We start from the raw sequence: 13,000 nt of genomic DNA on the forward strand, positions 1-13,000 counted from the left end.
TGCAATAACAGACACACTCACTGTGAGCTGTGAGAGGTCATCATTATTCGATATGAATGACACTAAATGGAGCCATCTACAGGGATATTGGTTGTATACGGAACCAGTATTGATGCTTGGATGATGGATGAAGTACACTACAATATTTCAGGTAGATTTCCTAACATATCAGGTTTAAAGTTGTCCTGATGATCATGTGGGATTTGTGTCTTTGATTTCTAATGTTGCTTAATCTTGTCAAAATCTTGTAGTGTTTTTCCCCCTTTTAAACAGGAATAGGGGGTGGAGACAAAGATGGAATGTGCTTGAATGACTCACTGGTTACCAGAAGAAGTACAATTGTTACCATGTGTACTATTAGTCCACCTGGTAATTATTATCATTCATGTTATTATTATTTAGCCAAGACAAAGATTTTTCATTTCGCAGCAGATCAGAATATGTATTTCAAACACTACTGTATTATTCAGCTCTATTGTGTAGATTAAGAGTCTACTTGAAGCACCTCATGTATCCAGAAAAAGCATTAATAACATCTTTCTCTCTTCCCTCATTCATTCCTTCACAATCAGCCTGTCACCACCTAGTGGTGGTTAGCTGGCATAGCAGTGTCTGAACCACAGTCATTCGCTTGCATTCAATGCTCAGTTTCACAGTGTAGTGAATGTACTTGTCCTTGTTAAAGTATATTTCAGATCGGAAAATATTTCATTTAAGATATTAGACTCCAGGTTTTGTCCTGGTTTGTTCACGGTAAAATCAATTCTTTCAAAAGAAAAAGACAGAAAGGAAAAATAACCTGCAGAATATACATAAAACAATTATAAATCCTAACTCGACCTTGATGCATGTAGGACTCTTCCATATGCAATATCCATACTACAGTTAGTTATGTCCATAATAAACTGACACACACACACACACTGAATATTAATAAACACACATGTATGTGAACAGACAAAGTGACACTCAAACACACACACACACAGACATACAAACACACACAGTAGCTATACCCTGTGAAGAATGTGAAAATAGTTAGTAGTCAGGTTCGGTTGATCAGACATGCAGGTGCTGAGGGATAAAAAGAAACATCTGTCAATGGGCATGACTGAGGTTTGCTCATTGAATACAAGCGTCTGAAATACCATTGACTTTATTTTAGAGAAAACAGATCTGGGCCGGGTCCATTCACAGGTGACAGGCTCATAAGAATCACCTGTCCTCTGTCATGTGACCGCATGACATTAAAGCAGGTTTATTATGGAAACCCAATAGAGTATTATCCGGACAGGGAGTGTTAGAGAGGGGAGGTACTGTTGTTACAGGGAAATGAGATATTGATATATGACAAATATTGGCCTAAGATGAGAATGACATTGCAGACTGTATCAATCGGTTAGACATGGACAAAAAGAGCTGATGAAAAGTCCTGACTTTCAAAGGACAGGAGGGAGAAGGAGCCTATTAATAATTAGCTTTATCAAATTAACAAACTTTTTCTTGGTTGATCAGTCGGTGACATCGGCCAAAAACTAAAGAATACACATAAAGTACATGTGAAATTGTACAAAAATGATTATGACAAATACAGCCAGTGTATAATCACGGGACAACAAACTGCATTTGTTCATATCATTCGAGTAAAAAGTGAAGCTGGGGCCACAGCGGCTGTAGTGCTGTTGGATGAAATGGGAAAGGGTGTGATGACTGACAACCCCTCCGAGGCAGCCAGTTGGTTCAAAACAGCACAGGCAACGTTCTAGCCAAGCTTCTGCTCACCTGCTGTCCCATTCGGGATAGAGGGGGAACGCGAGAAGTATTTAAGAAGAGGGGTATACACACACACACACACACACACACAAGCACACATCACAAACACAACACACAGTCTCATCTGTATGCTCACAGTGGCACAATGCCATGCTTGTACTGCATGTACACTGCAAATGTACACAAACACATTTTCAGACAAACACTGTCACGATTTCTGCATGAAACTGCAAACACAAAATACACACAGACTGATTTAACACCTATTTTCTAATCTTAGCAAGCAACATTATATAACACATGACTCTTGAAAGAAGCCCAATAAAGTTATGTAAACAAGCCATATGGAGGATAAACACAGGCTGACACCTAGTGGCGGACTATCAAACTGCAACAACACTCAAGAGGATGGAGACACTGATATCAGCATATTTACACTGATAAATAGATGAATAATCAGGTCACATTTTAGAAACCCACATAATTAGTCTAACATACAGCTAATGCTGGCATAGTGTGTGTTTGTGTGTGTGTGCGTGTGTTTGATGTACTACTGTGTAGCTTAGTCTCATGAGTCCTGTTTGTCTAGTTTGTTCAGTGCTGTTCTGTTACTGTGCGTATGTTTTGATTGTGACCTGATGTCTGGTTCAAGACAACAAAATAAACCTGCTGCAAGCAAATATTTAGGTTATTCCATTTAAAAAGATTAGAAAATGGAATCAACTTTTACCTGATTTGAGATACATAAGAAAATATATCTTTGTTTAAATTCTATACGAATGAATCCGTAAACGTTTCACTATCTTTGTATCAGATCTCATTTAAATCTTTGGTGAGAAGAGGAGGCTTACAAAGCTCACAGTTAGGGCTGCTCAGACTGGTCTTGGACCAGCCTCTAGTTATGCTGCTAGATTTTAGGCACAGACTGCCGGAGGACCTCCCTCCCATGATACACTGAGCTCCTCTGCCCCCCGCTTTCTTGTCTTGTGGATCGTGGCTGTGCCTGGATTGTGAATCATGGTTGCGCCTACTGCCATGGTCCTGCTTGACGCCCACTGCTGCTGTTATTATTATTAGTCATATTTCTATTATTATTCTATACATATTATTGGTATTATATACATATACTATCATACATATACTACAATCTATTTTATTCTTAGTTATACTTGTATTATTATTGCATCTGTTACTGTTATTATTGTCATTGCTGTGGAAAGTGTCATGAGATAAGTGAATACATTCTTTTGCAAACAAATATGCAATTTTTTTGTCTTTTTCTTTTCAGTTAAGTGTGACGTTGGCATTGAAGCCAGTGCAGCGCAGCAGTGTATCCAACTCTGATGTTGTTGGGAGAACTCTGATATCTATAAAACACAAATCTATTCCAATGGACAATGTTTCATCAAAGTCGGATTTTCTTCATAAAGTGTTCTGGGCAAAAATATACTTAAAAATAAACATATATTTAAACCCATATATGTTATGGGTAAACATATACTTAAAAAGTAACTTACCCAACATCATCCATGATGCAGCCTGACCAGCGGTCATCACACTTGCATTCGCCTGGAAAAAAAAAAAAGCACACACACATTGACATGTTGCCATCGCATTAAACGGAGGCTCATGAGCGAGAAGTGTTGGAAGAGTTAGAAAATGTGAGTAACAAAGGACTCATTGAGGTCTAACTGTGTACCATTCAGGATCCTCTTCTTGTCAGAGAAGATACCGATGTTCTGTCCAAGAGACTGAGCGAGGGTGATGGCCATCTCATCTGTTTTGCCGTACTGATGAAGAGACAAACATGAAGACACAGATGGACAGATAAAAATGAACTACAGTATTTAACTCAAAGAAGTGCACAGTATTGCGGTACTGACATGCAGAAAATGTAAATATGCCTCATTAATTAAGAGTGGTTCTCCAAGAGGTTAGGCAACGTAACTGTACACCATGCTGTGTTCATCCTCTGTCTGCTGGATGATGGACTGACAGCCAGTTTTGGAATTTGGGGAAATCTGTAACTTTTAATCTATTTCAAGACTCACCTCATTGACTCCCCCTCCTTTAGTCAGGGAGCAAACTCCTCCCATATAGGAAGCGCCTCCCCAGCTGCTATGGAAACGATTCCCTCTGATGAGAAGAGAGCGTCATGTGTTTAATGAAAAAGACGCCGGAGCACTGAACACACGAGAGAATCCTCCTTAATGTTCACACTCACGAGAAGAGGTGCACAGAGTCACACTTCTCCTTGATGAAGTCTTTTCGGTACTTCATGAACTCCTTCAGCGTCACCATGGGGTCTTCGTCAATGTTGAACTTGTTGTCAGCTGACCACGTTTCCATGGCAACCAGCACGATCCGGGTGTTAAGCTGTTCCTTGAAAATCTGAGGAATATGAGTACATTTAAAATCAGCAGGTTGTGTTTGGAAAGTCAACACACAAACAAACCAATGACACGGCCTGATCGATATCAAAGTGACTGCTATGCTTCATATTAATCAACATCTCCAACTGCTCGTTGAAACAGCACCAGGCAAACAGTCAGTATGATCAATATGATCCTGCCGCCAGACAGCAGCACATTGCAGGCGGCTAGACGGAGTCAACAAGAGTAACAGCCTGAAGGACGCAGAGGGAGCGAACTGGATGGCAAATAAAGATGTTTGCTTTCATCAGGTGGAAATCTATCAGGGTACAGGGGCAGACAAACCCCAGAGAACAGGACAAGAGCAAAGCCTCTTTGTTTAAGCTGAATGCCAATAGTCTCAAGACAAAGCTGACAGAGCAGAGAGGAAGCGGTCAGTGATATGCACATGGTTCAATCGCAGTCCGGCCCCTCCAACCCCACCCATCTGCACCACCTCGGTTTGTGCACATTAAGAGCTGTCCTAGCCTAGTTTGTGCTGCTATGCATTCCTGTCACAGAGCTTAGCGTCCGATTTTCAGAAGAACCATCTGGATGAAAAGCTATTCCATCTGTTACACTATAAAAAAAGACTTAGGCTCCTTTTCCTAAACTGAAAACATATACAAGCCACAAGCTACATATCTTAGCTCACTTTGCACAACATGAAGCAACATTTTAAAACTGCACAATGAGCAAAAGAATTTTTTCCCAAAGCTAAATGTATTTGTTGAGAGTGAAAGTCTCATCTTGAAGTTTAAAATAACTAAATGAATTTGTTTTTTCTCCTACCCTTATGTGCACATGCCAATTGATTGAAAGGGAACGTGCTATTTACTTTGCAGGACATGCTAATTGTTTTGGGAATGTTATACAAGTATAATATATAATATGTTGTAAGTGAATGAACACGGCATCTATCAGTAGCTCTGGTGACAGATGTTTCCTGCATGTGACAACTGTGATGATTCCTTTTCCAAACAAGGACATAGTTTACTGACAATAAAGTCCTACTCCTATTAATTTTGACTGTATATTTCTAACTGTCGTAATATTTACCATCTGATGCCACATTCAGAGTGACCTCAGTGCCATGCAGCAGGGCACACACTGGGGAAAAAAAGGCAACTATACTCGTATGTGGAAATCAATGTGTACTTCCCAAATAGAGTCTGCTTCATATGATCCTCTTCAAGGGCACGACAAAAAGCATGACCTTTCTCCAGCTTCACCAGCCTATCATCTTACAGTCATGACCTTATAGCCGGTTAGATTTCAGTAGCACAGCAGACAGATGTGACGACAAATAATGAATCATTCAAACATCTGCCTCAGTACTGTTGGGATGTCACTGCTGTTTCAGTCCTCTGAAACCTGGAAACTCATGACTGGCTGGTTAATGGCTGCTGGCAGCACATTATGGGCCATGAGAGGCTTTAAATGTAGAGAGTGAGGTTGGTTAAATGAGAAATCAGTGCAATGTGCGCTCAGCTCTAATACCTGGGAGTGCTTGCGGCAAGCTTTCCAAGAAGGAGATCAATACAATTCTTACCATGTCAGCCATATTGACCACTGACTTAGCATAGTTATTCGTGTGCCCAACGGAAAGCCGATGCTTCTTGTACTGAAGAGAGAGACAGAGAGGGATGGAAAGGAAACAAATAAAACCTGCATTCATAATCTGGAACAAATTCATTTTAAGCCATTTAAATGTGTGAAAGGAGCCAGTGTCTACATGTTTGACTCGCTCCACATATCACCTTTATTTTGGATAAAACATTTTCAGTTTCGGTGGATTTTAGTCAGGCCAGACCAAACTGTCTGTTTTATGCATAATAAAGGTCATATCCGGAGTTCCTCATGAGTACAAGCACTTGGGGCACCTGCATTTAGACTGTTGACTCTCAGCCCACCCAGCATTCTGTACTGAGATCTGATCAATTTAATTCAATTGTATATCCATACCATATCTACACAGTTAAAAGCTTACCATTAAATGGTCATTGATCACCATCAACTCTATGTATTTGGTCTCATCCTTTACACTTCGTGACACATGTGAAACCTGAGAAGAAACAACACAGTTTGCCTTTGTTCTCATAACAACATAAAAACTTAAAGGACAGACAGACAGACACCCATTTTTCCATCCTAAACTGGGACTTTTCAACATCAACAGCACACACAGCAAACACAAAGATCAAGTCATGTCTCATGCGTCACAGAGAAAAAAAAGAAAAGACAAATCAATAGGGATGAACTTTGCAAAGCTAAACTATGTTTGTCTGTTTTCCAAATTCCAAATAAAGATGAGAGCAGCTCTGAGGACTGAGAGACAGACAGCTGCAGATGTCTGACTGTGTCTGAGAAAAGACAAGGCTGGAAACAGCCTCTACTCTCAAGGTAAATATTTCATGAAAAAGAAGAAAAAGGGGTGGAGAGCTGTTGTGTGAGAGGAGAGCGAGGGGAGAGCGCTCTCTCTTCAGCTTTGCAAATTAACAGAAAACATAAAGGCAGGACACGACGTACTCAGGTTCAGCATTCAGAGCATAATTGTCTCTTCATCTTGCACTGACTCAAACAAATGTGTACATCATAAAATTAAGTCAACACGAGTCGATCAGCTTCCCTCTGCTCATGGTGATGATTTTCCAACAAATGCGCATGCACAGACGTCACACCTGTCTTTTCGTTCTCCGGTGCACAACTTTTGACCCGGGGAATGGAGGGCTGGGAAAAGGTGGCTCTGGAAGATCACCTAGGAAAAGACACAGTCATTGCAATCACTATTCATGCACACTACCTATCCAAAACAGTCAGGCACTTTTTATTATTAACACAAATACATGAAAATGAATTTCACAACTTTTTTAATAAACATCAATCGCAGATTAAATTCCTCCTCAGGTCTCCAGCCATCATCTTACCATTGAGGAGATCATTAAATCCTTCTTGCCCTGTAGATTTATAGATCATGTGAATGCGTACATCTCCCTGAAAGACACAAAAAGAGGAATTCAATCACAGATCACAGTCCGGCTTACCTGTGGTAAAGTGTCTGAAAATGGACAATGTTTGCATCTATTGTCTTGTGCTACCTTCTCTTACCTCATTACTTCTGAATGATTACTCAATCAACTTTTGATTTTCAGTTTGTAAATAATTTTGTCATCTATATGATTTCAATGCTCTGCGTCATTTAAGAAAAATCTGATAGTTGTAATCAAGGATATCGAGAACGCATGCGTGAACCACCTGTGAGACAACGCTGAGGGCTCCCACACAGGAACATCCTGTTTACGCTCCTATCTACTGTAATTCAGTGAAAAGGCTCTGGGTTGTTTAGCTAGGTTCAAAAGTATAAAGGAGGACAACGCTGAGATGCCACCATCATCGATCTAAACGCGAGTGAACTGCGGGACGTATAAGGTATGGTACTCTGTGTTTAATGTAGCTGTAGTGTCTGGGCTTCACATTGAGGAATTCGGGACGCAACAGGTTGCTGTTATGCTAACTTTGTATCCATCCGCTAGCTAGGTGGCTAACGTAACGAACTGTCGTGTCGGTAGTTTAAATGTTAATTTACGGTTAGGCAGCGCATTCGTTCCACACAGGTCTTATTCTTTTTTTTGTTACACTCTCCGATAGATTTTTGTATTTGGTATGTGTCGTTATACGTAGTTCATATGTGTTTTACAGTTAAGGCAACAGGCTAGAAGAGCTATGTATACTGAATGAGCTGGCTAGCTAGCTTGTGAAACCGTTGAGTTAGCCTAGCTGACTAATGTTATCCGGCAAGCTGTTGAATACAATAAGAGTTTCCTGAACACCTGTTATTCCTCGGTCATGGTGTAAAGTTAAACCCATAATTTCGGCATAACAGCGAGTATTTCTAGTCATACTGTCATGGTCATAGTCAGTGTATTGTCTGACAGTGTTATCGGGATGATGCAGTAATCGTTGACCGCTGCTGCTGTATATAATCCTGCACTACTATGATGACTGCATTAAAAGAAACAAATGACAACACACAGCCCTAAAATAACTGTGAGTGAGGAGTAACATTAACAAATGATAATCTATATTACAACTGGACCAGTGACAGGCGTGAGGGGTCCAAACTGGAACAACCTGCTCACCTTTAGTTATGAACTAGCATACATACATTATTAACAGCCCGCAGAGCCTGGCCTGAAGCTTCACTTTAGTTTGTGTAGGATCAGCAGGTCATAAAAGAGCTAGGAGCCTGCCCATGAAGTGCTTTATACACAATCAGTAAATCTTAAATCAACTCCAAAACAGTGGCTGCATTTTATGTCAGCTAAAAGCGTGAAGTTTGCTGACTTAAGTATGAAAACAACAAAATGCAACTATCAGGACACGACTGTATAATAGTATGTAGTAGTTTCTTAAAGTCAAGCTTCCTCACAACCATGGCCAGTCACTGCTGCATGCTGTCACAGAAAGAAACCCCACTTGCTCATTGTTTAGCTGTACAGTGTATGCACTGCAGTATACACACTTGCCCAGCAAGCTCAGCCCCCAAGTCATTCCCACTTTGTTTGCTAATGAAATGAGAGCATTGTTTCTCGGGGACAGCAGATATTGGGTCAACTACACTGTGGTGAATAGAAATACAGGGGGGTTGCCCATAGCTAGGTCAGTCCGTGGCACAGTTAGCTTACTTCACTAGTAATGGGGCCATTTGGAGAAACTTGTATAACCACGTCTTTTTTCATATGATCCAGAGTTCTGTGAAAAGAAAACTGATTTACTGTAGCCAAATTGTGGTCCCATCGCTTTCCACTGCACTGACCAGCCACTTCTCTCTCTCTTGACTTCCTTTCTTCATCTATTCAAACAGGAACTCCTTGTGACCTTAGTTCCTGTCAGCACCCACCATGTCGTGCCGGGACATCCACGCTACCAACGCTTTTGCCTTCATCATTGCCTTTGTGTCTGTGGGAGGGATTGCTGTGGCAGCATTAATCCCACAGTGGCGCATAACAAGACTTGTCACCTTCAATCGTAACGCCAAGAATATCAGCATGTATGATGGGCTGTGGGCTAAATGTGTGAAACAGGATGGCTATTCAGGATGTTACTACTATGATTCAGAGGTATTACTTGAAGAAATTTGCTGTCTTCTGCTTTTGCTTTTCACTTTTATGCCCTAAATTGTCCTAACAGCAATCATGTCTTCTTGTGTTTCCAGTGGTACTCTAAAGTGGACCAGCTGGATCTGCGGCTCCTGCAGTTCTGTCTGCCTACAGGCCTGCTGCTCGGCTCTGTAGCCTTGCTACTGTGCATGTCAGGAATGTGTAAGACCTGCTGCTGCTCAGATAAGCCTGAACCAGACATTAAGACCATCAGATTCCTGGTCAACAGTGCAGGCTGTCACCTAGTGGCAGGGATGTTCTTGTTCCTTGGTGGAGCTATCGCCCTCGCACCCTCAGTGTGGTTCCTGTTTCGCACCAAGGAGATGAACATCAGATATGACAACATTTTCTGTGATGGCTTTGCTGTGTATGTATCTATAGGTTGCTCTGGAGGACTAATGCTAGCCTCCCTGCTGATGTTCATGTGGTACTGTATGTGTAAAAAGTTGCCTTCACCCTTCTGGTTGCCCTTGCCCTCCATGCCTACCTCTCTGTCCACCCAGCCTCTTACTGCCAACGGATATCCTCCTTCGCCAGTTTATGGTCCTCAGCCTTTCCCACCACAGACGTTTCCTCCCACAGTGATTGACAGCCAGCCATATCTGCCTACCCAGGGCTATGCACAAAGTGTGATCGCCCCTGCACCACCACAGATGTACATGTCTCAGATTTCTGCTCCAGAGGGGTATGGTTCAGAGGTGGGAGGGACCCAGGCCTACAGCTACGCTCCTTCACAGAGTTATGCTCCTTCTCAGGGCTACGCATCCAGCTACGTAGGCCACCGCCACTCTTCCCGCTCACGGATGTCTGCCATAGAGATCGACATCCCCGTACTGACACAGGCACAGTAAGAGAGGAGATGCTGACATCATCAGCACATTGAAGGCTTCTGTCCTGAACCTACTTGCAGTTCACCCCTGATAAAACTAATAGAGTATGATGGATGAAAGTTAATGATATGAAGGCTATTTACGGTATCTGGAGTGATAGTTTCAAGAATTCAACCAGTCAGTCCAGGTCTGCAAATTACTGATTATAGGAGATGAAACCCTGGAGGTACTATGAAGGTATGAAAGATGAGATTTTCTTTAAAATGAAAATCACTAAAGTATTGATGCAAACAACACTATATTCAGCGTAATATTGTAGAAATGGAGGAAAATCACATTATTTGCTGCCAAAACTACTGATGGATGCCTCAACCAACATTTTTTTTTTTTTACTATTTTACCAGCAGATTTAGGGCCACCAAGCAATAGCTCCTGACTTGGTTAAGTAGTTAATGGACCAAAGCTACTTGCTACAAGCAAACTCTTTGGTAAGTGGCTTACTGTAAATTATAATTATTATGCTGGATGTCATAAAACTAGGGACAGCTAGTCAGCAAAATTATATTTTTCTGTTACACTGATTAATGTCGAGCCCATTACATTCATACAAATCACTTTTGCTTGTGTAAACATTAGAGTAGGGAGGTCTTCTGTTATCGCTCCTGAACAAAACACTGACTGTCATCACCTTTAAATGCTGTGGTTTTGAACAACTACTAACTGACTCACCTGTTTGTGTCTGTTGTGTAACATGTTATTACATCGTTGTAATGTCACAGTGCCTGTGAAGAGCAGCTGTTAATGTTTTTAATGCACTAATTATGTGAATACTGTGTACGTTGCCTTTGTTCGCTGACTTTGCTAGCCTTTAGACTTTTCTAACACTTCACTAAATCAGTTACTGGAACACGTACTTTTATAAGTGTTTGTTAAAAAAAAAAAAAAAAAGAAGAAGCCACTAAGAACACTAAGCAACATGTCAGCTGAGAGTGCTATTCATCTACACGCAACATGTCAGCTCATTGATGAGATGACTAAAATGTTCTGAGCATGCTTGTCATTAAGCCAAATTTAATTTAGCTTAAATCTTGCCTTTTGTATGTTTTGCATCATGAGCACTGATCAATATTTCTTCAAAGTCTAATGTGTTCATGGTGTTGTTCTGTAATGTTAAGGTCAATGAAATGTTTTTCTACACTGTCATCTTTTTTTGGTTTTTATTAAAACATAAATCACAATTCATCTGTGTTCCTGTTTACTGTGTGCTGGGTTAACACTAACAAAACAGCTTTAAAATAATGCAGGTGATTGCAACAAAATAGAATCACAATATCTTAATTTATGCTGAAAGAAGTCACGTGAGAAATTTGTCCGTCTTCACCCAGCAGATATGAAACATTTGAGACAGACTGAATTACAAACTGGGAAGGAGTCTGCTCGTATCTCTTCCGGTGATGGTTTCAGCTGGTTATGTCTCCACATTTACGCTTTAATTGATAAATTGTTTGAGAAAATCAATGGATTGTGAGGTTCTGGTTTCACAAATGTATTCTCATAAAATGTTTTAGTTCCTTCGTTAATCCCTTCGTGATGACTTGATTCACTGAAGGATATTAAACTCGCTCATGGACTGTGCCTTTAGGTGATTTATATGTAAAAGTTAAAACATGATTCATAAAGGTTGTATCATGTTTTACAGGTGTTCATCTACTGCAGGTCTGCAGCTTCATTCACATTTTATAATAAATCACATTCATATTTTCACACCAATAAAGACGAAGGTATGGAATGTAGCACAGAAATCAATAGATCTAACACAACTAATGATTACTTTTATTAGCGTTTCCTCTCACCAATATTTTGAATTGATAAACTGTTAATTCTATACAATGTCAGAAAAGGGAGAAAATGGCCCTCACAATTAAAGATAATTTTACTTATTTTACCAGGATAATCGACTCAGTATAAATGCTGCTCTCTAGGTAAACAAGGTAACATATGTAAATAAAAGGCAAACAATAACAATTGCCCAGAGTCCAAGTTGGAGCCTTCAGAAAGTTTGTTTAGATTAAGAATGGTATTCTGGTAAACTCAGCAACATTTACGCTCAACTATGATCTGCTCTTTGGGTAAATGTTTAAGTTATCACACCACAGAGAGAAACCAGAGCCAATTAAGAATCGTGAGCACTCCATTAAAATAAGTCTTTCAGCACTCTGCTGTTTTGTCTTATCTTTGATGTCGTCCTGGTGGACTTAGCATCGGAATTAACAGCCACCAGACTAAATTGCAGCAGTCATAATTGGAGCCAACTCCGTCTCTGATCCGACACTTTCATGTTGACTGAGAGTTTAGCAGCTGGTGATTAATGAGACCATAATTAAAAGAAGCATATGACATAGCTGCTTTTCTATAATATGTTGCACATACACGCGGCACAATCCATCATTATCGGAGCAGTTACTCCTGAGTTAATGGTTGTGATGAGTATTTCCTTGACCAGCGTCTTCTTTGTTCCCCAGGTCATCGCTCCCAGCCAATCATCCCAGTTAAAGAATACACACACAGCATACACACTCAGCAGGGAGTGTGTAGGGTTGCAGATTTAGGGTGGAAACGCAGATGGCTTTCATATGCTACAAAGAGACGGGGGTGGAGCGTGGGTTGCCAAGGGAGATGGTACCTCAGACACAGACTGCTGGCTCATGAATATAAAGCAGGGAGGGGTAACACGCTTTTCATTCTCGCTCTCTCTGCATGTGTAAATGAACTGGTCCAGGTTTAGTAACATGAAGTTGGCTTGAGGCCACAGGGAGACCCTCTTCTT

The 13,000-nt window shown here is 40.8% G+C and overlaps 2 protein-coding genes across 2 annotated transcripts in view; one reads left to right on the forward strand and one right to left on the reverse strand.

The window, feature by feature from the left end:
• Positions 1 to 13,000, reverse strand: part of adam22 (ADAM metallopeptidase domain 22) — a 61,639-nt gene that overhangs the window by 14,825 nt on the left and 33,814 nt on the right. Inside the window, exons 7-14 of the mRNA XM_076737461.1 lie at positions 7,112 to 7,178; positions 6,866 to 6,942; positions 6,175 to 6,249; positions 5,737 to 5,808; positions 3,998 to 4,164; positions 3,825 to 3,909; positions 3,473 to 3,563; positions 3,291 to 3,342 (exon numbers count right to left, since the gene is read on the reverse strand). Coding sequence (XP_076593576.1) covers positions 3,291 to 3,342; positions 3,473 to 3,563; positions 3,825 to 3,909; positions 3,998 to 4,164; positions 5,737 to 5,808; positions 6,175 to 6,249; positions 6,866 to 6,942; positions 7,112 to 7,178 — 686 coding nt within the window. The remainder of the gene's footprint in view (positions 1 to 3,290; positions 3,343 to 3,472; positions 3,564 to 3,824; positions 3,910 to 3,997; positions 4,165 to 5,736; positions 5,809 to 6,174; positions 6,250 to 6,865; positions 6,943 to 7,111; positions 7,179 to 13,000) is intronic.
• Positions 7,442 to 11,415, forward strand: cldn12 (claudin 12). The gene is made up of 3 exons (XM_076737463.1): positions 7,442 to 7,613; positions 9,049 to 9,304; positions 9,400 to 11,415. The coding sequence occupies exons 2-3, from the start codon at positions 9,086 to 9,088 to the stop codon at positions 10,192 to 10,194; spliced, it is 1,014 nt and encodes a 337-aa protein (XP_076593578.1). The 5' UTR covers positions 7,442 to 7,613; positions 9,049 to 9,085; the 3' UTR covers positions 10,195 to 11,415.

This window comes from Chaetodon auriga, chromosome 8 (genome assembly GCF_051107435.1).
Source record: "Chaetodon auriga isolate fChaAug3 chromosome 8, fChaAug3.hap1, whole genome shotgun sequence".
Lineage (NCBI taxonomy): Eukaryota > Metazoa > Chordata > Actinopteri > Chaetodontiformes > Chaetodontidae > Chaetodon > Chaetodon auriga.

What these genes read in the sequence shown, in the direction of transcription:
- cldn12 (XM_076737463.1), top strand. Translation starts at nt 9,086, where the DNA reads ATGTCGTGCCGGGACATCCACGCTACCAACGCTTTTGCCTTCATCATT. An exon ending in GTTACTACTATGATTCAGAG is followed by an intron (nt 9,305 to 9,399) that starts GTATTACTTGAA and finishes TTGTGTTTCCAG; the next exon opens with TGGTACTCTAAAGTGGACCA.